This window comes from Pipra filicauda, unplaced genomic scaffold (assembly GCF_003945595.2).
Source record: "Pipra filicauda isolate LSUMZ 115617 unplaced genomic scaffold, ASM394559v2 scaffold81_size6448238_pilon, whole genome shotgun sequence".
In the NCBI taxonomy this organism is placed as follows: domain Eukaryota; kingdom Metazoa; phylum Chordata; class Aves; order Passeriformes; family Pipridae; genus Pipra; species Pipra filicauda.
Window position 1 is genome coordinate 4,154,319 of NW_024104998.1, and position 26,867 is coordinate 4,181,185.

The window sequence follows — 26,867 nt, forward strand, 5'->3', positions numbered from 1 at the left end:
CACCGGCAACTGGAACTATAGTGAGGTTAGGTAAGACTGAACACAGCAGGATGACAATCATTCTTGCTCCATTCCACACATACGTAATTGCTCAAATACAGAAGCCCGTGACTTCCCTATTACATTTGTCCTATTTTTCTTGGTACTAAATCAAATTGAGGTGTCATTTGATTATGTATCAAATATCTTGTTGTGTACCTTTTACTGTGGTTGCTACAAGTCCTAAACAAATGAAGGAATGCATAATTACATCTATGCAGGAGCTGGCAGGACACACAAGAAGAAGTTCACAGGATACGTTGATAAAGAAGAAACAGGATAAACTAAAGAAAGGTGGAAATTTGCTTCAAGGACTTTCTACAAAGGGACACCAGAGACAAGATGATAAGAACATATAGACAAATAATGGTTCCACTGGAAGGACTAATTAGTGAGGGCATTAGAAAACCAGGCAGCACTGGCTCGATAGACAACTCAGGCTCGACTGCTCAAGGAGTCACATGCCCTTCACTGCATAGGTTTTTCACTTTAGATTTCACGGTCATAGGAGATTTAGCAGTATTAAAATCACAGACAGATGAAATTTCTCTGTACTAGCATAAATATATCTTCTTTAAAATGAGACTGTTCTGTGAATCATATTAACCTGTCAAATCTGAAACCTCTGTACTGTACTGACCTTTGTACACTCAATGGTCCAGTCATTTCCAGCAACACCTAATGACCATCACCTCTTCAAACAGCAACTATGTCTGAATAAGGACACTCAGGAAGCTTTTAATTTATCTTTGTTTTATTATAGGGCCATCAGAAAATAATGTTCAGTATTACAAACTTTTCAATGGAGCATGTTAAATGATTCAGAGGAAAAGTTAAGAAGACAATCTAGTTTCAAAATGTTTACAGTTCAATTTTCCACATGCAAAGCAAGTTTGCCAAACATGAAGGAGGTTTAGAGGGAAATACATGAAATAAACCCCAGTGAGTTTGATTTCCTATCACATCTGAATACTGTGATGGCAGAATAAATATTTAGCAGATGAAGAAACACAGGTCTCTTCCTGTAAAATAAACAAGCCCAAACAAACAAACACCCAAACAAAGCAAGCAAGTCACTGAGTGAATTATTCTTGAGCACTTTGCCTCCCACCTAAATTTCATTTGTGATTTATTACATGCAGAAAGAGTCATATGGAAGTATGACACAACAGAAACAGAACTGATGAAGAGGTGGACAACAAATACTAGCAAATTGTGGAGACAGACCTAAATATTTGAATGTTCATCAAGATGTATGAAGAGTAGATAAGTCAGACATTATTTGTATGGGTTTTGAAAGCGTTCTCTCATAATGTCTTGCGAGAAAAGCTCTGCACTTCACAGTAACCTTCTAGTAGGTTACAGTGGGTAACTTCATGACTGGCATCATTTAGGCCAGCACATTCCCAGTGCCAAGGAAAAGAAGTCAAACAGCACAGGTGTCATTACAACACTGCTGCTCCCCACTAGCTCCTTTTCAGGCCCATGCAGCAGAAAGTTCTCTTATCCTGCAGTCCTGACCTGTGTAAGATTGGCTGGCTGAGCATGTTCCTATGTGCTTTACTATCCCAGCTTTGACTACTGTCGTTTCACCTCAGAGAAGAAGGCTTAGCTGAGGGAACAGCTCCTCCTGTCCCGGCTTTCCAGACCTAACAGGAGGAATGAAGAAAGAAACAGATCCTGTGGGTCATTAACAATGCATTTTCTGTTCCCACATCCCTGATGTTTAAGAGGTTCTCTGGCTTTGCTGTATTAGGAACTGATCTGCCACCAGCCTCTCATAATCTCATACATATTTCATTGTCCTGATAGTCAAGTGTCTGGGCAACTTCCTCTGTGGAAAGTCTTTCCTTGGATTTCTGAGGTCAACTACGAATGACCGAGACATAGATACTATTTTAATGATGCAACTGATAAGTAAAGGACTGACTTTTAAGATTTAAAGAGGTGAAATAAAACCAAAATTGAATAGTCAAGGGTGGAAAGAATAAGACAGTAGGCAGCTTGCTGAGTAGGAAGGACTGTAAATTTTGGGAGTGTGGAAGTTAGTAACGCACGAAAATGGAGTGGTGAGAAGAGCTGAGAATCTGACCTTAAAATGGTGTGTATATGAGGTATGTCCAAATGTCAAAGAGGTGGTGCTTGGAAGACTGATAGAATTACAACAAGTAGTAAGTATAGGTTGGCTAAGGATCTTGGTGGAAGTAGGTAAGATTCTCCTGAGGGAGAAGGGACTGTGATCTGCTTCTGATCCCAAAAGAGTTGAGGAAAGTACACCACCAACAAAGGAAAAGCTATGGGGAAGACAAGGTGGGAAGCCAGGAACTGTGGATGACTTGAGCTTTAAGCATCACAGACTTGGAAAAAGAGACTCCAGTCCTTGTAACATGGAGAAGCAGGTCTGGTTGTAACATGGCCTGTAACACTGAAACCTGGCACTGCCAGAGTGCACGATGGAAACCTGCTCACATGTAAGTGCAAAACTGTGTTTCCCACCCATGGAAACGTCCTCACACAGGGGCACGCCCAAGCTCGAGGCCCAGAGAAAACATTGCGCGACCCATGTAGCTGGATCAGGTGCCTATTGCTCTATCAGTCCTCATTGCGCAAGTGCCGCCGTTGCCGCAACGGGGCTCATCTGCCCTCAGGGCCGGGCCTCAGCCGCGCACCGAGCCCACACGCTCGAACCAGCAGGTGCCATTTTGTGGCACCAGAGGCCCGAGCCCCTCCGGCAGCCCCCGCAGGCGCGCCCCGGGTGCTGCCCAGCCATGCGGGGGGGCTGCGGGCGCGGGGCACGGCGGGGACCCCCTACACGGCCCCGCGGGCCGCCCCCGCTCGCTCCCGCCGGCCCGGCCCGCACTACATTTCCCGGCAGCGCGGGCGGGCCCGGCGTGGGGCTGCTGGGAGGGCCGGTGCCTCCCCTCCCGGTTTCCCGGAGCGCCAGCGGCGTGGTACTCCGGAGGAAGGTGGGGTTTGGTTTGGTTGGGGTTTGGTTTGGTTGGGGTTTTTTTGTTGTTGTTGTAGGTGCAAGTCTAAAGAGGAAAGCCCAACAGCCTAAAACAACCGTGAGCGCCAGCTAGCGCAAGAGTGGGTTTTCAGCTGGCCCCCAGCTCGTTCTGCAGGGGAAGCGGCTCGTTCCTCTCGATGACTGTGGCACTTCCGAGCTAGGATTTAAAATTGATTTATTAAATTTATTATTTCTATAATCACTTCACAGACATCCTGGAGCGGAACAGCTCTTGGAGGATCGTGATGCCTACGGGCTGTGACTGTGTTTGTGGGCGTTTGTTTCAAATAGAAAGTTCAGTCACTGTGGGGCTGTGGCTGTTACACCACTTTCTGACATAACCTGAGATTGGCAGATATATCACGCATCTTTTTGTTTTTTATGGCTTTTCGGACTTTCTAGGAAAGACTGGTAATGTGAGGTTGGCATCTGGGCCATCTCCTTGGCCATACCTTCCTAACCAATGTTTTATTACCCAATGCTGTGCAAAACAGAGAAAGGCAGTCTATGAAATCATGTAAACAAAAAGCCAAAACTGTACCCACCAGTATTTGGGAGTGCAAACAAACAAACACAGACAACATGAAAATAAGAATGGAATCTTCAAAGCTCAGGTTTGGTTTTGGTTGCTTCTAACTGAAAACCTCTGGTGCACAAGCTGGCCAGTGGATTTTCTTTGCTCAGAAGTTAGTAGATCGCTGTTTTTCTTTAAGAACTATGGATGATCAGTCAATTAAAAAAAAAAGAAAACAAAAAACGAAAGGATGAAGATCTCTGTTGAACACGATGGGAATCTTTTTCCCACCTTCCTTACTGATATTCCTTTCTTAATATATTTTTCCATCTCAGTTTGCAGGTGCCTAGAAATTTTCCAATGGAGATACATGTCCCCATATGGCAAATTTAAGCCCAGTGAGAAGTTTACTTTTTTTTTAGTTACTGTTGTCATATGTTGGGCATGATCCACAGATGAAACAATCCATAAACTGCAGTTTCAAATGCAGCAGATAGGCTGATATACATTGTTTTCCAGTTCAGTGGTACCTTCAATAATTAATAGTTCCCCTAATTGCACAGTATAAGTATTATGTGCCTATACTCTAATGCCTACAAAGGCAGGTAAGATAGATAAAATCCTAATATTTTAATTGTAGATGTGTGACGTACTAACATGGGCAAACCAAAACATGCACCCTACATAAAATAGGTCTTTTTTTTTTTTTTAAGGGGAAATCCACACAGATTATCCAGAGATCAAAAGGCAGAAAAGCAACATTTCCGTAATCATTCATAAACTGCTGTAGTGCATGAGCACACCAATTACATTTGCTCCATTTATCCATCAGGACCATTAAACGCAAGACTATTTTCTGTGGCTCAGGAAGTCCCTGAACTGAATGTGTCCATACACACTGGGGAAAGAGCACTTGTATGGTTTCCCTGTTTTTACACTGTTTGCCTACATACATGCTGCTGGCTACCTGAGAAGTGAAATACAAGGTTAAATAGATGTTTTGACTAACACGGTATGGCTGTTATTCCGTAACAAATGATGTCACTGCCAGTACTGTATAGGTACAAGAATCAGTCATGTCAGATCAGCTGTGTAATTTAGCTTTCTGAAATGAAATGCTTCTTTCTTTAAACTGCTGCTCTGAGCAATAACAACATTCTTCACAATCACTTTGTAAAATGTCCAGTAATTATTACATACATACATAGCTGACTGTTGGGTCTCTGAAATGGGACTTCTAGTAGGCAATTTCTGGAAACAATGGCTATTAAGTACACCTTTTTGTGTATGTATTTATATAATATATATTTATAAACAATTTGCTTAAAAGGATTACAATTTTTGGCATGAAAATCAGTCTGATTTCCAGGACTAAGGGTCTTGAGGGAAAGTGCAATTTCTTTTCTTTCATTTATAGTTTGAGGATGACAGTCACTTGTTATCACCTACTTATGTATTGTGAGAACCTGAATAATCATTCACTTCATTCACACCATTTGAGATATTCTATTCCTCCATCACATCTCTCCCCTCTCAACTCTTCCAAGCTGTTGAAATTTCTCTTAAGCAAAAACTATTGCACAGTGTAACCAGCCTGCTCACTCTTTGTTCTATATCTTATCCGAGAGGGAGTAAAATGCATGGGAATTAGCCCTCACTCAGCATGAAAGATGTGGGTGCATGATGGTGTAATCATTGCTTTTTATTTTCTTATCCCGTCTTCCCTGAAAAACTTTTATATCACTGCACGTGTTATGCTGACATACTTCCCAATGCTTTCTGAGCTCATTCCCTACTTCAGAAACCACTGATTTGGGTTTAAAAAGCAAGCGATTGTCAACCTGATAGATTTTAAAACAAAGTCCAGTCTAAAACCAGGTTCAGTGATCATGTTTTGTCCAAGTGTAATTTTCAGGGAACAGGAAGGAGGCTGAGAAAGATAAGCTTAGTGGAACTGTCCTTTAACTACAGGAAGTTAAATGGGTAAGCATTTTAAGAATGGTTTTGTTTGGCTTTGGGCGATGGAATTAACACGTAAGAGATTTCAAGTCTAGTACAGAAAAATACTTCAGAAATTAAATGAGCAATAGTGAGAAATGCAGACCTTTTGGAAAATATAAGGGACTTACTTCATATTCAGATAGATGAGAAATGACACTATGAGTGCTAAGATCATATCCTGCATTCCAATGGAACCAAAACGTGGAAAAAAGTTCTGCCTCTGTGATATTGAGTTGATTTCTTAGGATTTCTATGGGTGAGGTTTCACACTTAGCAAGTGATGTCTGGACAGATAAGATCACAAAATCAAAATCTCCTGTGGCTGTTTGAAGTCAGCTGTGGAAAAAAGTTTTAATTGAGCACTGTGTTTCTAGGTTTTCTAGTATAAAACACAATGAAAGATAATACAATACATCAAGATAGTACAAATACAATAAGGGACTACAAAAACTTTTCTGTGGCAAGCTTTTCCTTAGGATTACTAGGATTAGTAAAAATCTCCTGGACAGGTTTTCTTTCTTTACAAACTTCCTTCAGATTTTTTCATCATACCATTTTGTGCTGCTGTGGTATCACATATATCAGCCCTTTGCCACCAAACAACATGGTGCTCAGTTTTATCCATCAATAGCCAGCCACAGGCATTATAATCAGAGCTGAACTGTGACAATAGGGAATTTTAAAAGAAGAATCTTATATACAATACACAAAGTTACAACATTTTATTGTAGGAAAAATGTATTGGATGCATTTCAAACAAATGACGGCAAACTGATGTAACAAAATCATCCAAGTGTAAATATAGTAACTAATATACAACAAAAATATAGTACAACTTAGAAAAAGGTTGAGAAGTGTGACTAAAAGAGCTGGACAGGATTTTTTTCCCCCTGCTTATATATTTGAAATGCCTTTTTCCTTAAATTCTCTAATTTTCCTTGAACTCTCTAACTTTCTAACCCACAGTGCACTGCAATAGCCTCAATAGTACTCAAGACCTCAAAGTCCTGAATGCAAATCACCTCCCCAGTTTAGATCAGAATTTTACATCATGAAAACAGCAGCTTGCACTGCATGTCATGTCATGTGTACCACGCAGCACAAGTGGGTAGCCCTGAGGCACATCCAGAACCACCGTGTGGAAATTAGGCCTGTACACCCTTATCTTCTTTTGGGGAGTTGTTCAACCTAAATAAACTATTATGTATAGAAATCCAAATTTGCAGATGAGGGAGAGTGACATTTAAGTTTGATTCAAACTTGGCAAAGCAAAGGTTATTTAATCTCTGGTTCATCAGATATCAGGTGGATCACTCGGAAAGTAGCAGGTTTGGGGCTCTTCTGAAGTAACCAGGGGAACACAGTGAAACCTTGTCCAAGCCAGTACACTCCTGTAAATTCTTCATGATCAATGTTCATGAATGTACATGTTCTCTGAGAAAACAGTTTCACCAAAATGTTTATGTGTGGATTTCCTGTGCAACTGAATACCCTAATAATTTCAAAATTGTAGAGAAAAGGCAAATTAAAACCCAAAAGCACCAATGCTGCACTTTTCCATGTAGCAGAGACTCGAGGGTTTATGTCATTGCATCTGGCAACTAAGTATGATATCAAGGACATAAAAGTTAGCATAAAAATATTGGCAGTTTTTCCCTTCGTAGCATTTTTCTTCAATTTGCAGGCCAACAATTAGTGCAGAGAAATGTAGCGGCTTTTACTTCCATCATGGACATTTGCAGCATTATCTCAAGTAAGAAATATACAGCAATCCAAAATAGAGCATCGCAAATAGAGCATCACAAGACATGTAAGTATGTTCTGGCATTCACAAAGTTTCACTGAGGGACAGAGGGTACTTTTTGCCTTGTTGAGAGGCACTCCAGAATAGCAAAAAATTCTGATGTTTAATAATCACATGAGCTCACATCCTAGAAAGTATGGTGCAGAGCTGAGAACTCCCATCTACTTTAGGCCTATAAAAAAACTAAGTAATGGAAGGACATGGGAGCAAAGGATGTTTCCTATTTTAATGGTAGCTCACAGTGATACAAGTATGGAATGAGGCTGAACACTCAGAGAATTAGTGGCCACATGTTACGGAGTACATTAGAGTATGCTAGAAGTTCTGCACCTCACTGTCCCCAGGCTATTTAGCATCTGAAATGAGACAAAAAGCAACAGAATCTGAAAAGAAGGAAAAGCAGAGAAATGAAGACTAGCTCTGGCACAGAATCATTATTACTCTTTCCTTCTCCCCTTATCATTTATCTTCACTTGTAGCCCCTACCATGAAAGGCTGCTCCAGTTTTCCATCAGGGCACAGATCTGCAAGGCCATATGAGGTATTCATGACCACCTTACCTGGCATCGTCCCTCCAACACATGGAGGTTTAAATTAGTTCTTTGGTTTTACCCTGCTGTTTCCATCCCATGTTCTCCTCCAATCCCTGCTTATTCCCGTACTAGAATACACTCTCCCACCACTGCTTTCACATATATTCAATTAATCAATTAAAATCTTGCTAACTTTTCTTTCTGTTATCTGGTTAACAGCTTTGCTGCCTCATTTCCCAGACCTCCGATCTCTTTTGCTAGTTTTGCTTCCCTGCTGTGTCTAATTTTTCTAAGTCGGAAACCTTGCATTATTCTTTATTAGGAAGAAATTTTTTTAAGTTCCAGACAGTAGGAAGCAGCCTGACTCTGCTTACTGTTCAGCAAGGATTACAAATTACTTTTTTTTTTTCAACTTCTCTCTTTAAATCCATCCCGACAGCCTGTACACATCTCTATTGTAAATGATGTTTCAGCCCAAACTCCCCAAGTAACCATTCACAAATATATGGGGTTTGGTTTGGGCTTTTTTTCATGAAGAAAGGAGAAAAATCTCTTGTGAGATACTTCCTCCTGCAGTACAGGCAGGTTCTCTTACAAATAAGGATACTATGGGGAACACACCACGCACAGATAGGGAAGCCTGTAAAAACAGTGAGCCAAGAGCTACATAACGGCAATCTCTTTGCACCTGACTGTGGTGGGCTACTGATTATCTGTGTTCATAGTGCATCAAAGTTACAGTTTGTGCATTTGCAAATAAAATCCAACTGAGGGATCAGAAAACGCGCACTGCTAGACAAAGCCCTGATTCATAAGAGCACTTGGTCACATACTTACTACGTGAGCATATGATGTAACATTTCTGTATCACACTAGAATTCACCTTTTTTTTTTAATTCAGCTTGCTGTTCTGAATAAAGTGGGTTAGCTCTGGAAGCAGATGGAAGCTCAGCCAATGCTGCCTTCTTACAGGACTGACATAATGGGCATTCCTGCCTGAGTAAAGAACATAATTTCACACACACCCCTGTGTATCATACTACCTGTTGCCAAGCTGAGAGGTAAGAGAGTCCATTCCACACTTTCTCATCCCATGGGAGCTCCAATTAAGTTAGTCTTGTTTTGCAAGCTTTCACTCCTCTTCCCACACAATCCTCTGTGCTGTGTGAACATATGACAAATCTGATTGCAGAGCTAGCCCATATCAAAATATTTTCTTGCAGGGCTTTACTTATCTGTTCTGACGAGGTTTACTAAACTGCAGTAAAATGCTCAGGGAATGAAAAACAATGTATCAGGTCCTGACACTGACTATCATACTGTAAGCACAATTTAACAGGGAGTGAACTCTGGGACCTGAGCATCCAAAGGCTAAGTCATGATGATACTTAGTGCTGGCATGTTCCTCTTCTGATGAGAATTTGTCCCTCTCTCAATTTGATTTGCAAGGGATGCTATTCAGTGCACCAAGCTGCTGCTCACATTTGCTATGTAGTTAGTAAATACTTTGAACAGATGTTAGTGCATCATATCTCACCTGCTCACCCTCACTAAACAGGACTTGGCACTTTTCCCAGATGTAGTAAATGGGGCACCAGTGGGTAATAGTTTGTCACTTCTCTAATTCCTCTATTTTAAATCTGATGATAGGGGGAACTAGAATTCAATAAACCTCTGTTAGATGGTAAATATGACTCAAAGGAAATGCATATGGTAAATGAAAATTCAGAATTCAACTCAGTCTTTTGTGTTCAGAATGATGATTCTTCTGTTTGACTGGAATCTCCTTTGCCTCAGTTGTTTTTCTTCTGCTGGAATAAGAAAAAAACGTCAATTTTGAAGAACTCTGGCTCAGTGGTGTTTGCCCTGCTTCCTTCAGAGGCAACACAGGAGACATTTGACTTCTATTAGCAAGGCATTATTTTTTCAAATGAAGACCCACTTCTCTGTGAGCAGTTGCAATGTGTGACTAAGAGCAAGTTTGTTCAGGCTGCAAGTGCAATGACATACCTGCAATTGCTGAAGCAGCTGACAGTGCCACTTACCACAGAATAAGCTGAGTTGGAAGGGACCCATCAGGATCATCAAGTCCAACTCCTGGCCCTGCACAGGACACCCCAAGAATCACATCATGTGCCTAAGAGTATTGTCCAAATACTTCTTGAACTCAGACAGGTTTAGTGCTGTGACCACTTCCCTGGGGAGCCCATTCCAGTGCCCAACCATCCTATGGGTGAAAATCTTTCTCCTGATATCCAACCTAAAGCTCCCTCGATGTAGCTTCCTGCTGCTTCCTTGAGCCCTGTCACTGGTCAAGAAAGTGAAGATATCGGTACTTGCCTCTCCTCTTCCCCTCATGAGGATGTTGAAGACTGCAATGAGGTCTTCTTAGGATTCTACAGATTTCACAGTAGGCATTCAAAGAAAGCAGAAAGATCTGACTGTTTACAAGCATATTACACTATTCCACTTCAGCACCTGGGCTACATGGGGGATAACTGATGCTTTAATATCAAAACATTTATTGCATTTTGAGTGTTCTGGTAGAAAAAAAAGTAGTATGAGAACTCTTAAGAAAATACGGCTGCAACAGCATGACAAGATATTGTTGTTTGGTTTTATTACTCTAAAGTGAGGATGACTATCCTAGTCACTATGCAATTGGATTTATCCAGCTCAGACCAATCCTTACTCTCTATTTGCTTTATCTATTTGCTTATGTTTGTTTGACACATCCATAAACAAGATTAAATATTGGTGAAGTAAGGCAAATGTAATAAAGCTTCTACCAAAGATTCACATGAAGTGTAAATACCACTTTAGTGCTATTTTTAGTGCTATTTTTAGGTTACACCTCTGCTACTGTTCCAGCAGAGGTGCCAATATCTGCCTTACAACAAATGCCAAGTGTTTTCTTGAAGTTAAGGTAGGCCAAAATACAGTACAGCCCTCAGTAAAAAATGGCTAAACTAGGAGTACACTTATGTAGCACAAGTACTTCAGACAAGCAAAAATGAGAGCACTTACAAAGTCCCTCAATGTGTTCTTATGACTTGAATATCTTGGGTTCTTTTGAAAACATCCACCAGGATGTTACACAAAACAAACAAACAACACCAATCTCATAGGGTTGTACACTCCTGGAATTTTGACAGCACTCACAAATTGGTCCAAAAGTAACATGTGGCAAGAGGGAGACATCCTTATCTGATACAAATTAGCGTAGTTCCATTCCTAGACCTAAATCAAGAGTAATGATTCCACTTGGGTCTTCTCTGACCCAAAACTGCGGAAGACGCTCATTTGACATCTTAAAAATGGTTTCTCTACAGACTAATTTTAGTTTTTCATAACAGAGACTAGCAAAGTCGAGCTATCTGGTGAGTTTTGTTTCAGCAAGTTTTATTCAGTGAGTTTATTACATGCAGGAAATCTTTGTACAAGCTGGGGAAAGGAAAAGTCCTTTCCTTCTATCCTCCAACTTCAATCATAAGGTCAGCCTCAATGTTAAATGCTATTACTTACCAAGTTTTCATATAAAGCACATATTTAAACCTTTTTAAAATTAAATGAATAGGGGTCTTTTATACTTCCTGTTTTTAAGCAAGCCACTGTAAACAATACAATCCACAAAAAGAAAGGAGCAGCCACCAGTGTCACTGTTTGATTACCATTAGCCTCCTGAATGTACTGTATTAATACAATACACTAACTCCCACTAAAATATTCTAATCCAGCAGTTTATTTCTTTTCAGTGAGTAGCTCTTAGGGTGCAGCAGAGTTTATAGTCAAGAGCCTAGACTCTGATCCAAAGCTGCATACCTGAAATAAAAGACCTTTTGACCTCTTTCAACAATAATTTAAACAGAAAGTGTAGGCAAAGCAAGAAACATATCTATTGAAACAGCACAGCACCTTACAGGCCTCTACTCTTTTTGACTATGGGGACCCATTTATTTCAAGGCAAGCAAGCAACTAAAGCAACCTGCTCCCTCTACAGTATGTATTGCCAAGTGTGCTTCCATCCTTTTTCCTTCAAAGTGGTTGTGCACATGAAGTTTTCAAATTTTCTTTGAAGAATACTGGATCAAACAACAGATTTTCAAAGCTTCTCAAGGTAGCTTACATTATCAATTGCTGTTTCACAGCCATTATTAAGCAGTATATTAATTCTAGTGTTTCATAAATATTTGCTTAATTCATCAGATGAAAATAACACTCCAAAAGCTGTGTTCTCATACTTCTACAGAAGTATAACAACAACACAAACATGGCAGTATGGAAAGAAGGCATATTAATGATCATGATAATGATTTGCCAAGCAAATGCCTTCAGTCATATTTTTTTCTGTGGGTACTAAACATCTTCTCATACAAACTTTCCTTGAAGTTGTGAATATTCAGTACCTTACAGTTTCAGAGTTCTGCTGGCTAAGGAAGAGCATGAGGTAAAAAAAAACCTTCCAAAACAATGCTGCCCTAAGGGATTCAAGCATATGTAGCAGTAAATGCAGAGCATTACACTGAATTAGCAAACTCAAGACTTTATTCTGACCACAGCCAGAAGACATTTTGCAAGCTGGAGTGCTGTTCATTCCCTTGAGAGGACACCACCCTGAGAGGGTCACACTCACCCTGGTGAAACCCCTTTTACACATTATGGCTTCACACAGGGTTTGGCCCTACAGGTCAGGTGATCTCTTCACAACAACCAGGTGTGCTGGTGTCTACATGGAGTTACAACCACCACATGTGTAGTAACTTGTTCACACAGGCTTCCGTAAATCCTACACGTCCGAAGCCCAATACTGCCCAACAGTTTTCTTCTGAGTTCCTCTGAAGCCATAATCAGCACCCACCTCTCCTCAGTACGAGCCCTCCAGCACCCCCACTCGTTCTAGACCAGCTGTGTGAAATCCATCTTCTCCCAGTCGGTCATCTCTCCAACAGAAAAATCTCCTTCATAAAAATCAAAAGGACATTATGAATACAAAAAAAAAAAAAAAAAAAAAAAAAAAAAAAGAAACCAAGGGAAAGTATGGGGCCGTCGCCCCGAGGGCCTTTGCCCCATAGAGCTGCTCCGTCCTTTGAGTCTGTGGCTCTACCGCGGCCTCAGCGAGCAGCCCAGGGGCCCGAGCGTCCTCACTGCCCCCCGGGGCCGCATCTCTCCTTTCCGGGGGCGACCCCACAGCTCCGTGCTGGGCGCGGAGGGCAGGCACCCCTCCGCCCGCTCCCCCCGCCTGGCTGAACGCTGTCCCGGCGCCCGGCAGGCCCTGGCAAACCGCAGCCCCCGGCCCGGCTCTCTGCCGCCGCAGAGCGGAGCGGAGAGGGGCCATGCCGTGCCATGCCATCCGTGCCATGCCATCCGTGCCATGCCATGCCATACTATGCTATCCTATGCCATTCCATCTCGTCCCGCCCCCGGGCATCCGGTCAGCCCCGCGCCGGGGCGGGCTGCCGACATAAAAGCAGGGCTGCTCCGCTCCGCCCTGCAGATCTCTCTTCTCCGTCGCCTTGCTGTCGTCCGTATCAGAGCCGCTGTGCCGCGCCGGGCAGACGGAGGTACCTACGGTCCTGGGGGAGTTCTGGCCGGGCGGGCGCTGGCGGACGGGACGGGCTGTGTGGTCGCTCGGCGGGAGGAGCGGGGGGCCCGGGCAGCGGCGAGTGCCGGGGAGGCGGCCTGAAAGCGAGTGGTGAGCCGGTTACCGCAGCTGAAAGCTGCCCGTAGGTTTTGTTATGATGCTGATCGGGTTAGCAGACGCTAAGTGAGAGTGAGGTTGTCCGACATCCTCCGGGTGGTGAGGAGGGTATTGCTGCACCTCAGCTCTTGGACAACCTTGGCTACAGGACCACTATGTTTTTGTGGGATCGCAACCCTCCAGAGGCAGTGAGAAAAATTGATGCATGCCAAGTCCTGCTCAGGTGCCTGCATGATCAACCTTTAGTCCCTTCGACTAGCAGAGGTGTTTTGCCGTTCAGCTGCCAGCCTCAGTCCTGCCCTTGTGATTTGTGAGCGATGATAGTCTTTAGGAGTCTGTTAGGTCTGCAAGAGGCTGTCGGCTGTGAGTTTTGTCACAGGTACCAACAAGCCTGTGTTAGCAAAGTTATCTGCACTCGAGATCTGTCTGATAAGCCATTGTAAAACCTCTGATACTTCACTACTGCGTAACAGCCTTCCACACTTATGTCTGTGTGGATGTAGACATATTAAAAAATAATTCATGGCATCAGAAGTGATCTGAGATATTATATGTGCCAAAGGCATCTTTGGTTAATTCACCTGGAAATAAATCCCTGGTTGCTTAAGTTGAGGATGCAAAATCGGCCAAATGAGTTGGTAAATTTAACTGTCTGTATGGATATGCTTGGTTACAGTAGCTGGTATAATTAGAAGTTCTAATGCAGTGAGTGAGAATGGAGGACTCCTGCCCCAGTCAAAGTTGGGTTGGGGGAGGAATGTGTCAGTGGAAATTGTCTCTTTGAAGGATGCAGAGTTGATGTTCTAACTGGAAGTATCCTGTGGTCTGTATGCCTAAACAATTCTACTTCATTAAGTGAAAGTCAGTACTTTTCTGAAAAATCTAATGTCTGTCTGTCCTATACAAGCGTAATATATGATTATTTTATTTAAAGAATTACTGTCCTAAGTTCTAAACTGGGTTTAAATCAAATCGTATATTGCCTCTGAAGGCAATTGCCTCCCTCAGTTTTCCTTAGGGATTAACTTTAATATCCTTACCTACTCCAGAGTTGCCAGTCCCCTTTCATGTAAATGGAAGGTGTTTTGTTTGGTGCATTAAATTAGTGTAATCAGGCTAAATTCAGCAATTGCATTTATTTTAAAGATTTGTTGCTTCTGTTTTAAACTCAACAAAGAACTTGTGTTTCCAAAAACTTGCTGGTTTTATATATATATATATATATATATATATATGTACATGAAATTTAATGACACTTTTATAACTCTACTTTTGCTTAATCTGTAGTAGCTCTATAGCTATGAGAGCCCATTACAGGACATGTCAATATTATCTCTAGAAAAATATTCCTGTGCTGCTTTGATATTTCTTCCATTTCTTACTGGTGTTACTGCTTCTATGTACATTTTGTCATGTTTTAATGGGAATGAGGAATAGAAAGTATTCAAGAGAAAGCATTCTCCCTAAGACTTCTCCAGAAAGAAGAACTTGTTTTCCTACCCACTATGTTTTTGACAAATGTTTTTCTGTTATTGAAATAGTTTTAAGATGTTCTAATGTTTCTGCCAGAAAACTTTCTGAAATAACTAGCTGTGTTCTAGCAGTAGCTTATCTCTTTTCAAGACTGCCCTTGTTTCCCATGTACAAAATCTGACTCGTGATGACACGTTTATGTCCACATGCTAACTTTCATGAACTTTGCTCAGAGTAGCAGAGATCTAAGTTACTTATTTCCTGGCACTTGTCAAACACAATTACCTATATACATAGATAGCAAAGTTCACTGAGAATGTAAGCAAAGTGGGCATGTAGTGCTAAAGGTTGAAGTGTAAGTGCCAGTGTACTCTACATTTAGCTGAGAAGGAAGATAATAATCCTTCATACTGTAGTTAAGAGATTAAGGATCTCCTTTGACAAAGGGTGCGTTTCTTGCATAGCATTCGTATACTGGGAAATAAAATAACATTTCTTCAAGGGCTTAAATGCCTGCTTGGTTTTCATCATTACTGGATGAGTACAGACTGAGGTTAAAAGCATATCTGAGATGGTATGATTCAAGCCTATGACATTTGCTTCGTGCAGGAAGGTGAAGAGAAGAAACCCAACAGCTTTGCAGTGAGTTCTTACAGCACTGTGTTCAACTGCAAAAGCAAACTCTCCTCAATAATGGTAGTACAGGTAGTTGAAAAGCTAGGAGTGACAGCCAGTTGTTTACCTGCTGTGTTTTGGAGATTTATAAGGATATTGTCCCTATGCTTGATGGTTTTTGGTTTGTTTTTTTTTTTTGGCAGAGTTGAGACTGTGACTTGTTCTACATATTTTGTGATGACAAGGAGTGCCTACAAAGCAAAAAACATTGTGGTTCTAAAAGCAGAATTTTTCCTTACTAAAGTACTAGCTTATGAGCACTAAAGTTGTTTGTCATGCATTTCTGTTTAAGATGTTCAATGGGTAGATGTCACTTTCATTATTATTTTTTTTCATTCTATTTTATTTTGAGTCCACATTCTGTCCAAGCAGAGAATGAAACCCATAACATCAGGGATGGGAAATTTCTAAAGCAAACAAGGGCAGTTGTTTCTTACTGCTGCTGAATTGTAAATGAATTGTGTACTGCATTCTGGAGGAACAACCTGGAGATGAGACAGAACATGAAAAATTGAGTCAGATATGCAAGAAATGCCTACACATTTTTTTGAAACAACACCAAAAGTGGGCTAGAGAAAATATTTAGAATGGACCTGAAAATGTGTTTTCAGTTTTGAAATGTTGGCATTGGATTTTTCTCTATGGTTTATCCTATTTGGTAAATGTTTGTGTTTGGTTTTTTTTTCCCATCAGGTATCTGAATAAATAGCCTCAAGATGAACTTCTTCCTGGAAACATTAAAAGTCATCGGACTTCTTGTTTATTACTTACTGGAGTCACTAGTGTTCTTGATTGTGCCTAGAAGGAAGAAGAATGTTAGTGGTGAAATAGTATTAATAACAGGAGCAGCAAGTGGCATTGGAAGATGCTTATCATTAAAGTTTGCCAGACTTGGAGCCACGTTGGTTCTATGGGATGTTAATCAAGAGGGGCTCAAGGAGACAGTCAGACTGGCCAGACAAAATGGAGCAGAAAGAGTACACTCTTACATCTGTGATATTAGTAAGAGGCAGGATGTCTACAGAGTAGCTGATCAGGTAAAGTATCTTATTTGCGGCTTTGACACTATCCTAAGATGAGTGTATGCGCGTGTGTTAGATGCATGATTGAGTTTTTTAGTGGCTTCAAAGCAAGAAATTAAGGTTAATTAATTCTGAATGTATTGTCCATTATCTAGTTCAAGAATTCTGTTTTTTAGAGTTGACTTGTGTATCTTTATTCCTTAAAAAGTAAAAAGAGCTGGTTCTCTTTTTCAGTAGCTCCTTTCAGCTGGGTAACTTCTCAATCATTCATTCAGTTACTGAGCAGACACTTACTTGTGAAGTGCAGAAAATCAATTTATTGAAGCTAAAGCAGTATTTCCAGTTCTGGCAGCCTCTTCCCAAAATTAAACCCTAAAGGCTATACATTGTAAAAAGGATTAACTGCTTAGACAATTTTCAAATAATTCGATGGCTGTGAATAGATTTTTGCAAACTCACTTTGTCTGAATTAATAAATATATCTTGAGGTCTTAAATATTTCTTTCTTTCATTTCTGAAGAGCTTTTTAAACATAGCATGTAGTTAGATATTTTGGGCAGCATAGTAGCATTGCCAAAATTGCTTAACAGTTTACAGTATAACAACATGTTCTCATTTGCTTAAAATTTGCTAAACTTAACTGTTGGACTAAAAAGTTTCCACAGTGAGTGTTTGCCTGGGGATAAATTCTTTAAAAGAAAAAAAAAGTTCCGCTGTCTTCAGGAACATCTATTGGCTGAAAGCTGAACTCAGGTTTTGGTGCTCTTTAAGAAGCTCTAGCCTTTTTTCTTTTTCTATCTGTGCAAAAACGATTACAACAAGCTTTCTGATAAGTGAAGCTTATGCATAACTTGCAGCTTGTTAGAGGCTGGTGCTATTGGTTTTTTTTATTCCAGTAATTCTGATCATCCTTGGTCCCCCTCGCAGCTCCTTTACACCAGCTGAGCTGGACATCTGCTGTCCCTGCAGAGGAGCTGCACATGTCTCTCCACAGGCCTGTGCTTCCTGCTGAAGTGGGAGGACTGGAGGAGGAGGGAGTATTGTAGAGTGAAAGACACTGGAACGAAGAAGATGAAAACTAACCTTCAGTTTTGAAGACTTGAGGGCTAACACTTCAGTCCCATGGAGAAAAGCAATAATTGAGCCATTCTGCCCAAATTTAAAAAAGAGAAGCGCATGTAGATTTGTGTGTAACACAGGTTCCAGATGATACAAACAGAGCTAGACAGGGGCAAAGAAGTTGTAATAGGGTCTTGGTGCATGATCCCTCACTTATAACTTTGTCAGTAGTTCATTAACTGTCAGATTCACTAATAATCCTCCTGCTTATCCCAGAAAAGAAAATACCCTACTAATGTTTTTCCAGAAATGTCACATCCTGATGCTGTTGTAGAATCATGCTAGCAACTTTCCCATCTTACAAGTGACAAAAAGACTTCAGTAGTAGTTGGTGCCTTGTGCCACTGTTTACTTAATGCAGCATAGTAGACTTTGGCTTACAGTGCTCAGCATCAGCCTTTGCAAAATAAGATGTCGTGGTTCCGGATTCTGGTTTTTTTCCCCTTCTGGTGATTTAGCTTCAGATAGTGACTTGGGGTTTTGCAAAACTATAGTGAACTAAATTCATGCAGGCGGGGCAAGATATGGTTGAAAACTTTGTCCACAGTAAAAGCCAAATCTCAAAGCCAAAAAGGAATTTATGTGAACCTTTAATACTTGCTTCATCAGCCACACAGAGACACCCGGAAAAAAAGTTACTTCAGCAGGAAGAGAACCAAAAGGCCCTGCACATGTGAGGTCCTTGTTCCTTTCCTGTACTAACAGGATCAAGGACAGCTTTTGGCTATCAAGAGCTATAGCTTAAAATTTATTTCTAATGTCCCTGTTCCAGAAGTACCCAACTCATAAAGGAATGTGGCCTTCTCTTGTCTACCCCTCCCTCAAGTTCAGCTAAACTTAAAAAATCTAGGACCTTGAAAGATGGAAGTAACTCTGTTTTTTGTTCCTCCTACTTGTGAAGAAACAGAAGCCCTTTCTCACAGTCATGCTGCAAAATTGCATCATGGGTCACATTCAAGATCTCTCTTGCATTGTACTTTTTTACTTATCTGCTGGTTTTGTTTCTTGCTTTTTGGTCAAGATGATAGTTTACAGTCAGTCTTCCAGTATTCTAAGTCTTCTTTCTTGTGCAGAGGAGCAACAGTAGAAACACACTTCCTGGTGGTATTTCATGCTGCCTATAAAATATCTGGTGTTTTTTAATACCTATTGTAAGCAGTTATGGAGGTGCTCATGGTTCTTAGAAAGTACACATTTTGGAATGCTGTTTGGGAATCATGGGAATTGCTCACTACTAAACTTCAATGTAAATGCTTAAGTATAAATGCAGAAACAAACAGAAAAGTGTTTATACCTGGAAAAGATGTTTAATCAGACCAGCTGTTTGCATAATGCTTCCTTTGCTGAGGCCTAAAACACCTGGAACACAATTTCTTGCACTGCATGATTTGAGAGGTTTAATGCTCTGGAGAGTTGGCACTGTTTTTACACATACACACACACACTCACTCCTCCATCCCCAGTAGCTAGAGAAAAAGCTTGATAAAGGTCTCTATACTTGGCCTCAAAGCAGAATGTGGAAGCCTGTGCTGAGTATCATGGCACTGTCATGCACAAGGGAGGGCTGAGAGAAGTGAATTAAAACAGCCAATTTGCTGAGGAAAGCTGTCACATCTAGTTAATAGGGAAGCAGCATGAACAGAGGTGTTGTAAAGCTAGAATTATTTGTCTGGGTTGCAAAGTGTGGCACTTAAATCTGCTTTGAATTCCATCCAAAATGTGAATATATTTTGTAAGACTCAGCAGAGCCAAGTGGTAAAAGAAGAGGTTGTTCAGGTTTTCACCACCAGTTAGAAACAGCATGATAAAAGTTCTGTTTGCTGTTCCTTCTGCTCATCTAATGTGAGTGCCCCAGTCACCAAGTTACAAATTGTATGTACCACATCCCCCAACTCTGTCCTTTTTTTGTTTGCACAAAAGAAGCATGAGCATTTATTCAGGTATTTATTTGCCCCAAAGAGTAGATTTGAGGTACTGGTCCAGGTTTCCAGAATTGCTAGATCATCTGACATGAGGCAGTATTAAAACATCCCTTACTAACAAATGCATTTATGAGTCTATGCTATTTTTAACTTGTGATGAGAGGTGCATACTCAGGTTGGTGACTGGAACAACTTGTCTGAGGCTGCCTATGGAGATCATGTGCCACTGCTTCAGAGTATTTAAATTGCTACAACTTTTTGAGAGAGCAATAGACAGATAAGGATATTCGAGCAATGACTGAAGTGGACAGTGGCTCTGGCTGTTGAATTTGTTATATAAGCTATTCTGTGTAATCCTAATTCTGTGTAAGCTGCTCTCTGGGTTTTGTTGTTTGTTTGTTTTTTTGAACCCTTGCTTAGTCAACAAACATGAATAAGTTTAAGGAAGATGAGAAAGTTAAGCTAGAATAAAGGGTAGGTGATAAATTACCCTTTAATTCTTTACTGTTATATAGGCTAGCCTATCTGGTCTGCCTGGGCTTTCTTTAGTCACTGTAGGCATCTAGCAAAAGAAGCATGAAGAAATTAAGGTTCTGGGATCTCCAATTGTATGGCAAAATGGTATAAAACCAACCCGGTTTCCCAAAACTACTGATCAGTATGTGTTCAGCACTTAATCTGGAAGTCACAAATTAAACAACATAAAGAGTACTTTTTTCTTTTTTTCCCAGATAGCTCAGATGAATTAATTGTACTACAAATACTATATTGAATATTTTCATTCTCCTTTTGAGAGCTGGTACAGTATCTTGGTATCAGCTGGCCTGTAGTTGTTCTCTCAAGTGAGTCTGTTTATCAATGTTTTCAGTCTGGAGCTAAAATGAGAACTATACTTCCTCCTACTGAATTAAAGGTATAGGCATTGCTTTTTAGCCAACTTATTTTCTAGGATAGAGTGTACCAGCTTCTAGTCCAGAATTGTTCGTTGATTTTAAGGTGGATTTACCGTAGAAAAATACTTGTTGCATTCGTTAAGCTCTCTGCAGTAGACACTTATCTGTAACAGTTGTCCCCAGAAACAGAGGTGCTGAAAGCAGAAGCTTTTATGGAGCTGTTGGACTCCACATCTCCAAAGAAAATCCAGTAGAAAACTCAGATTTTAAAAAGGCATCAGGTGAAAATATGCAGGGACCTGAGGTGTTTGGATCCATAAGAGGATAAGTTTAACTTATTTGAAATGTTTAATATTTCTGTTTGTTAAGTTATATAATACTTGGAAAGCATGGTTTGTATTTATTGTAATCTCTTGATGCTTTTTGTTTTTAGGTTAAAAAAGAAGTTGGCGATGTTAGCATCCTAGTCAACAATGCTGGTATTGTAACTGGGAAGACATTTATTGATTCTCCAGATTCACTTGTAGAAAAAACCATGGAAGTGAACACAATGGCACACTTCTGGGTAATACCCCTATTTTCCATATATATATATAAAACATCCCTCTAACACGTTTTCAGTGTTAATTTTGCCTTTTGGAATTGAGGGAAACATGCAAGGAAGTTCGGTTAGAAACGATACAAGAAATTGCTTTCTATGCTCTGAAGTCTGTAAAAAAAAAAAAAAAAGAGGTGGAAGAGTGGATCCTTTGAGAACCTCTGGTGTAGGTGGAAGTATTTCACATTTAGAAATGCTCTTAAGAACCAAAGTTTACCATCTTCTAAATTCTGAGTGTAGTCATATGATTAAGCGACATGAAGCAGGCCCATCTGAATAGTTGCTGCCCTAGTCACAGAGAAATGTTCAATTCTGTTAGTGTTCTAGTTGTTTTGTGGTTATGATAGTTTCAGTAAGAAGTACCACATGTTCAGATAACACTCTTAATAATACGTGGAGCTTTTGTTTGAAATTAATAAGCTTATGTGCTTTTTTATTTCCTTCCAGGCAAGGCAGATCACCTGTGTGGTGTTTCTATCATAAAGAATTGTGAAGAAGATATTAAAATGTTTTGGTTTATTTATAAATAAATTTAATAACAAAGATTTAATTACTTCAGTAGAAGGAAAACGTGAAATTCCAATTTTTGCCATTTTAGAAAATTTGCACTGAACACTCCATTCTCGTTTGAAATGTTGCAGTGGTGAGCTGGAAGAAACTTCACAACTAGCTGAATCTATATAGTTAGCTTTCAGCAAGTTATCATCTGTCTTTGGTAGTACTTGTGTGGCTGGAAAAGTCCCCGTTTAAATACCTGAAGGTTAGAGTTCAAACAACAAACTCCACATACACACACCCCCCCTTTCCATAATGGAAGGGGGAGAGCTTCTGTAGGGAAAATTTCTCTAAAAACAACAATTTCATAATATTATCACATGTAGCTTAATTAGTAAAATGTTACATTGCAACTCTGACTTATATTGCAGACTTACAAAGCCTTCCTCCCAGCAATGATTGCCACTAATCATGGACACTTGGTTAGCATAGCAAGCGCTGCAGGCATATGTGGAATCACTCGTCTTTCAGGTAGTGTATTAAAGCTAATGTTCATTTAGACACTTAGTTTGATTTAAATTCTGCAATCAATACTCATGGGGGAAAAAAAACCCTCACAAACTAAATTTGAGTTTTCTGGATCTTTCCTTATAGGTACAGCAAATAGTCATACTCTCAAAGCAGCTGACCTTAAATAGACAATTTCTTTAAAAAGAGTTTTCCAGAAGCTCAGCTGTGCTCTAAAACAGGTTAGAAGAACAGAAGCCATATAGAACTTTCAACACAGAGGGTCTCAATTTCCATAAAGTTAACTTGAGCATTTCTGATAGGGAAGAGGCCACTCTAGATTTAGTGAAAACTCAGAAGGCATTTCTGGAAAATGTATACAAAGGGGGAGGAAAATGAAATAAGGTGACATAGCAGTAAAAGAAATCTAGCCTCAAGGCAGTGATAATGAGGACAAATTGTGTTTCAAGTTGAAACCACATTAGAGAGTCTTGAAAACTTATAAGAAGCAAGTACATGGATTCAAAGATAAGGTCTGGTATGAAAAGGTAATTTCATTTACCATTGCTCCATAGAGAGTGGAAAAGTGATAGCAGGGATGCAATGAGAGACCCTCTGTCTGCCAGTGTAGAACAACTGTTAATTTAGGAGAGGGAAAGTAATGGAATAAATCACATCAAAGGCAAATTTTATTAGTAACCTAATCCTGAAAACCGTTCCTATTCTTTTGTGAAGTGTTTTATTATTGGACAGTAATTTCCTGCAGGTACTATGTATATATCATTTCAATACTATATTGTGTTGTTGTACACTGAAAAAAGAATAGGTGTCTAGTCCATTTACTTACTAGAGCAAAATTTTGTTCTCTGTCAATCTGTTCAGTAAAGTTTAACTTGTAAATTTAAATATTAAAGTGCAATTAATGTTTATTTTACAGATTACTGTTCAAGTAAATTTGCAGCAGTTGGTTTTGCAGAGTCAATTGATATAGAGATGAAAAGTCTGGGAAAGACTGGTATTAAAACCACAATTGTGTGTCCTGTCGTCATAAACACAGGAATGTTTGATGGTGTTAAAACCAAGTGAGTAAACTCTTGTGAGGTTTTTATGCAAGTTGCATGTTTAGTGTGTTACCCCTATTTCCTTTATGAAAATCAGGAGCTAGGCTTTTCTCTGCTTGTGCTGTTTTTAGGGCTTCAGATGGGTGTTAACAGTGACTGGGCAAGCCAAATGTCAAAAGCCTAAGTACTTTACCATTCATTTAAGCTGAAATGTGAATAATTAGTGTCCTTTCCTCTGCAGAAGCCAAATGCTCTGGTTGTCCTGTCTGGTTTCTAAACCCCCATTCACCTCCTGAAACCAATGTCATAGGTTTGCTCAGTATGTGTGTGTAATGACAAAATTTATGAGCCGAATAAAAGCCTGGTGTGTCTTAATAGGAGGACTCTGATTTGTCTTGTGAGAGGTCATACAGAGGGAAAATAACAATGTCTACTCACTCTAACATAATGAAGGTTCTGTTGTTCATAGGATTTGTGGTATTTATTTCTTTTTCTAGTTGAATAACTGTAAAATGGAGACTTATTTTGAGTTAAATGTGAATTCAAACCAATTTATATTACAGTAAGAGATGTTTTCTCTTTCAGGTGGCCACGTGTGCTTCCTGTGCTGGATCCAGAGTATGTGGCTGAGAAGATAGTCACTGCTGTTCGGCAGAACCAAGAACTGTTGCTGATACCACACACCATCCTTCATGTATTATTTGCTTTGAAAAGGTAAGTTATGACTTTCTTTTCCTCTCTCTCTTTTCTGTCCAGGGATGTTCCAGCTGCATCTTTGACTAAATGTACCAAACAGACTTCTACTTGTTGCTGTGACTTTTCATTCGGTTCTACATATTTCTGGAGGGCTTCTCTTCTTCGTTTTTTTTTTGTTTGTTTGTTTTGTTTTAGGGGTTCAGTCTACCCTTGGACCACAGAACAATGACAGAAATGTCTAACTGTGACTTGCTGACTCCATTGGGGTGCTGTTTTACAGTAGGCTGTAGAGACTGGGCCTGCTGCTCCGTAACTGCATGTCATAGGATCATTGGTTGAAAAAGACCTCTAAGATCATTGAGTGCAACTGTTAACCCAGCACCTATCTGGTGTCTTGCTCCGGCATTAGGGCATTTATGACTCTGTTAAAAGCCAGGTTGGGATACCAATCTGTCTAATAACTCAGGCTGCCAAACAAGTATAATAGATATTATGAGAGGACCGGTGGGTCGATATTCTAAAGAGTATACTGCCTTTGCCAGTACTAGCCAGGTAAAACTAATTCTGTGATAAAACTGCACAACTCCTCTGATGTCTGTTTTGTTCCTTTCTATCTTCTTCCTTACAGCATTCTACCAGTGAAAGCAACTGTTCTCCTTCTGGACTATTTTGGAGTACTCCATGCAATGGATACCTTCAAAGGTCGACCAAAGAAAGAGTGAAAAAGCACAAAATGCAGAGACTGGCAACTCTAAATTGGACCTTGCTAAAGGTGGTGATGGGAAAGGTTTGCTTCTCTAGCAGCTGTGAACTTAGGGTGCCTCATTTCTCATTAGTAACAAGATTTAGACAAGTTGCTTTTTAATTGGCACTTAACAGCTTTCATTTAAACTATTTTTTTAATCCAGTGAACTGGTTTCTTTTCATCTCATCATGAAAATACATTAATTGAATTTAGTTGCTTTGGTTATGTCTGTTTATAATGCCTTAAATATGATCCTCCATCACAAACTACTAATTGGCGACTTTGTGGGGAGAATGGAGCAAGAAGCCTCATGTATTCAGCAGGGAGCCAGAAAAGGCTCTAGTGGACCTGACTTCTTGCTGCCATTCAATGAACCATGAGGATGAGCTGTACTGCTGGTATCATTCCCTGGTAAGCTGAAGAATTCAAGAGTTTCCTGAAACAAGATTGTAATTCATACAAATGAAAGTTTTGTGAAATGAAAATATGTGCTGTGTTGATGAAAAAACCATGAAATATATTAATGACATATATTAATATTTGGAGGTGGTGGTCTCCGAACTCACAGATGACTATGGATGTCGGAACAGGGATGGGGAAGGATTTAAATTATGTTTTTGTGCTGCTGATCTACTTTGCCTAATTTATTTTAAAAGCTCATACTATGCAACTTTGTAACAGAAGTCTTTGTATCATTTAGGTGTAGTATTTTAAGAACAATTTTAAATTGTCATCTCCTAAAAAGAATGAACTTGTAGCTATAAAGCATGAGGCCAGTCTAGGTGGGCAATACAATGTCTTGTCAAGTAAGACAACAAGCTACTAAAAGCAAAGGTGGTGTATTGAATAATAGGGGTTTCTCTTGGGATTACTTCAGAAAGGGATGATGCTGATGGAACTGGAGTGAATGGTCTCATTACAGTCATAGCTTGAGTAGTGGCATGATGTTTTGGTTCTCTGAGTTGGGTGGCAGGTTGCCTTGTGTCTACAGAGACTTGTTTTACTTTCCCTTTACTCTGAGGACCATCCATTTATTTTGGACATATGCTGAGGAGGCCTTACCCTTTTGAAAAGGGATCCTTAGAAAGCTGAAAGCCCCCTTGGCTTTATGTAATCCAAAACAAGAAACAGGAATCTTATATGTATGTCATTTATGTAAATGCTGGCTAAGCCCATGTCATGTCACAGTACTCTGCTAGCAATTGGTACAGCAGTTGGAACAGTATGGAGAAAAGGGTGACTTTTTTTAATGGTGGGTCTTTTTTTTTTCTTTACATGATGGCCTAGAAACTATTTCATTTCTCTTGTCTATACAATTAGTGAAATATACTAGCAGAGAAAGATTTACTTTACTACTGATGAGCAAGAAACACTGAGTAAAACAAGTGTGTTAAAAAGTCTTACCTTTATGAGGGATCGATGAGAGCTAGAATTCAGACTGATGAAGAAGAGATTTGTTTCACTCTCAGTTCTGCAGCTTTTCTACCTCAGAATTTCCACTTATTTTATGCTTGAGGAAACAAAAGTTAACAAGTAAAAAATGAGGCTGCCTAAATGTGGTGTCCATACACACATCTCACTGTTCTCAAAGTCCACCACTAATAACTGTGTGATGTATCTGTGTTTTCAGACTCCTCACCTTTTTATACCAATGCACCACATTTTTCCCTTCTGGCTATGAAATACTAGGGGAAGAAAAGTGGGTTATGCATATAAACAGTATGAGTACCAAACTCCAGAGCAAGTAGCTTTTCATTTTTAGCGTCTTTGTGGACATGTTCTTCTGAGCGAAATTAGAAGCAGTGAGTCAGGCAGTGGGATTTGTGGATTCTCAGCAGGTTCAGGTTTGTCACACCACTAGGAGGATTTTACCTGATAATCTGTGCTAGAGAAGTACATCTCCAAGGGACTACGACTTCACAGAATCATTAGCTTGGAAAGTATCTGTGTTCAGTTAAGTTCTAAATATCTCTAAGGTTGAAAACTCTATAATCTCTCTGGGTAACCTGTTCCAGTGTTTGTTCACACTCTTCTTAAAAACAAATAAAATTATGTTTATATTGAA

General features: G+C 40.0%; 1 protein-coding gene across 3 annotated transcripts; it reads left to right on the forward strand.

Moving 5' to 3' along the window:
• Positions 1–2,916: 2,916 nt before the first annotated feature.
• LOC114002778 (epidermal retinol dehydrogenase 2-like) lies at positions 2,917–26,867 on the forward strand. 3 transcript variants are annotated; one of them, XM_039390427.1, is made up of 7 exons: positions 2,917–3,005; positions 16,438–16,781; positions 21,134–21,265; positions 22,225–22,324; positions 23,238–23,382; positions 23,947–24,075; positions 24,686–26,867. In XM_039390427.1, the coding sequence occupies exons 2-7, from the start codon at positions 16,461–16,463 to the stop codon at positions 24,777–24,779; spliced, it is 921 nt and encodes a 306-aa protein (XP_039246361.1). In that variant the 5' UTR covers positions 2,917–3,005; positions 16,438–16,460; the 3' UTR covers positions 24,780–26,867. The 3 variants fall into 3 exon arrangements, with proteins under 3 accessions (XP_039246361.1, XP_027604832.1, XP_027604833.1); XM_027749031.2 differs by lacking the exon at positions 2,917–3,005 and adding an exon at positions 13,335–13,459; XM_027749032.2 differs by lacking the exon at positions 2,917–3,005 and adding an exon at positions 13,502–13,590.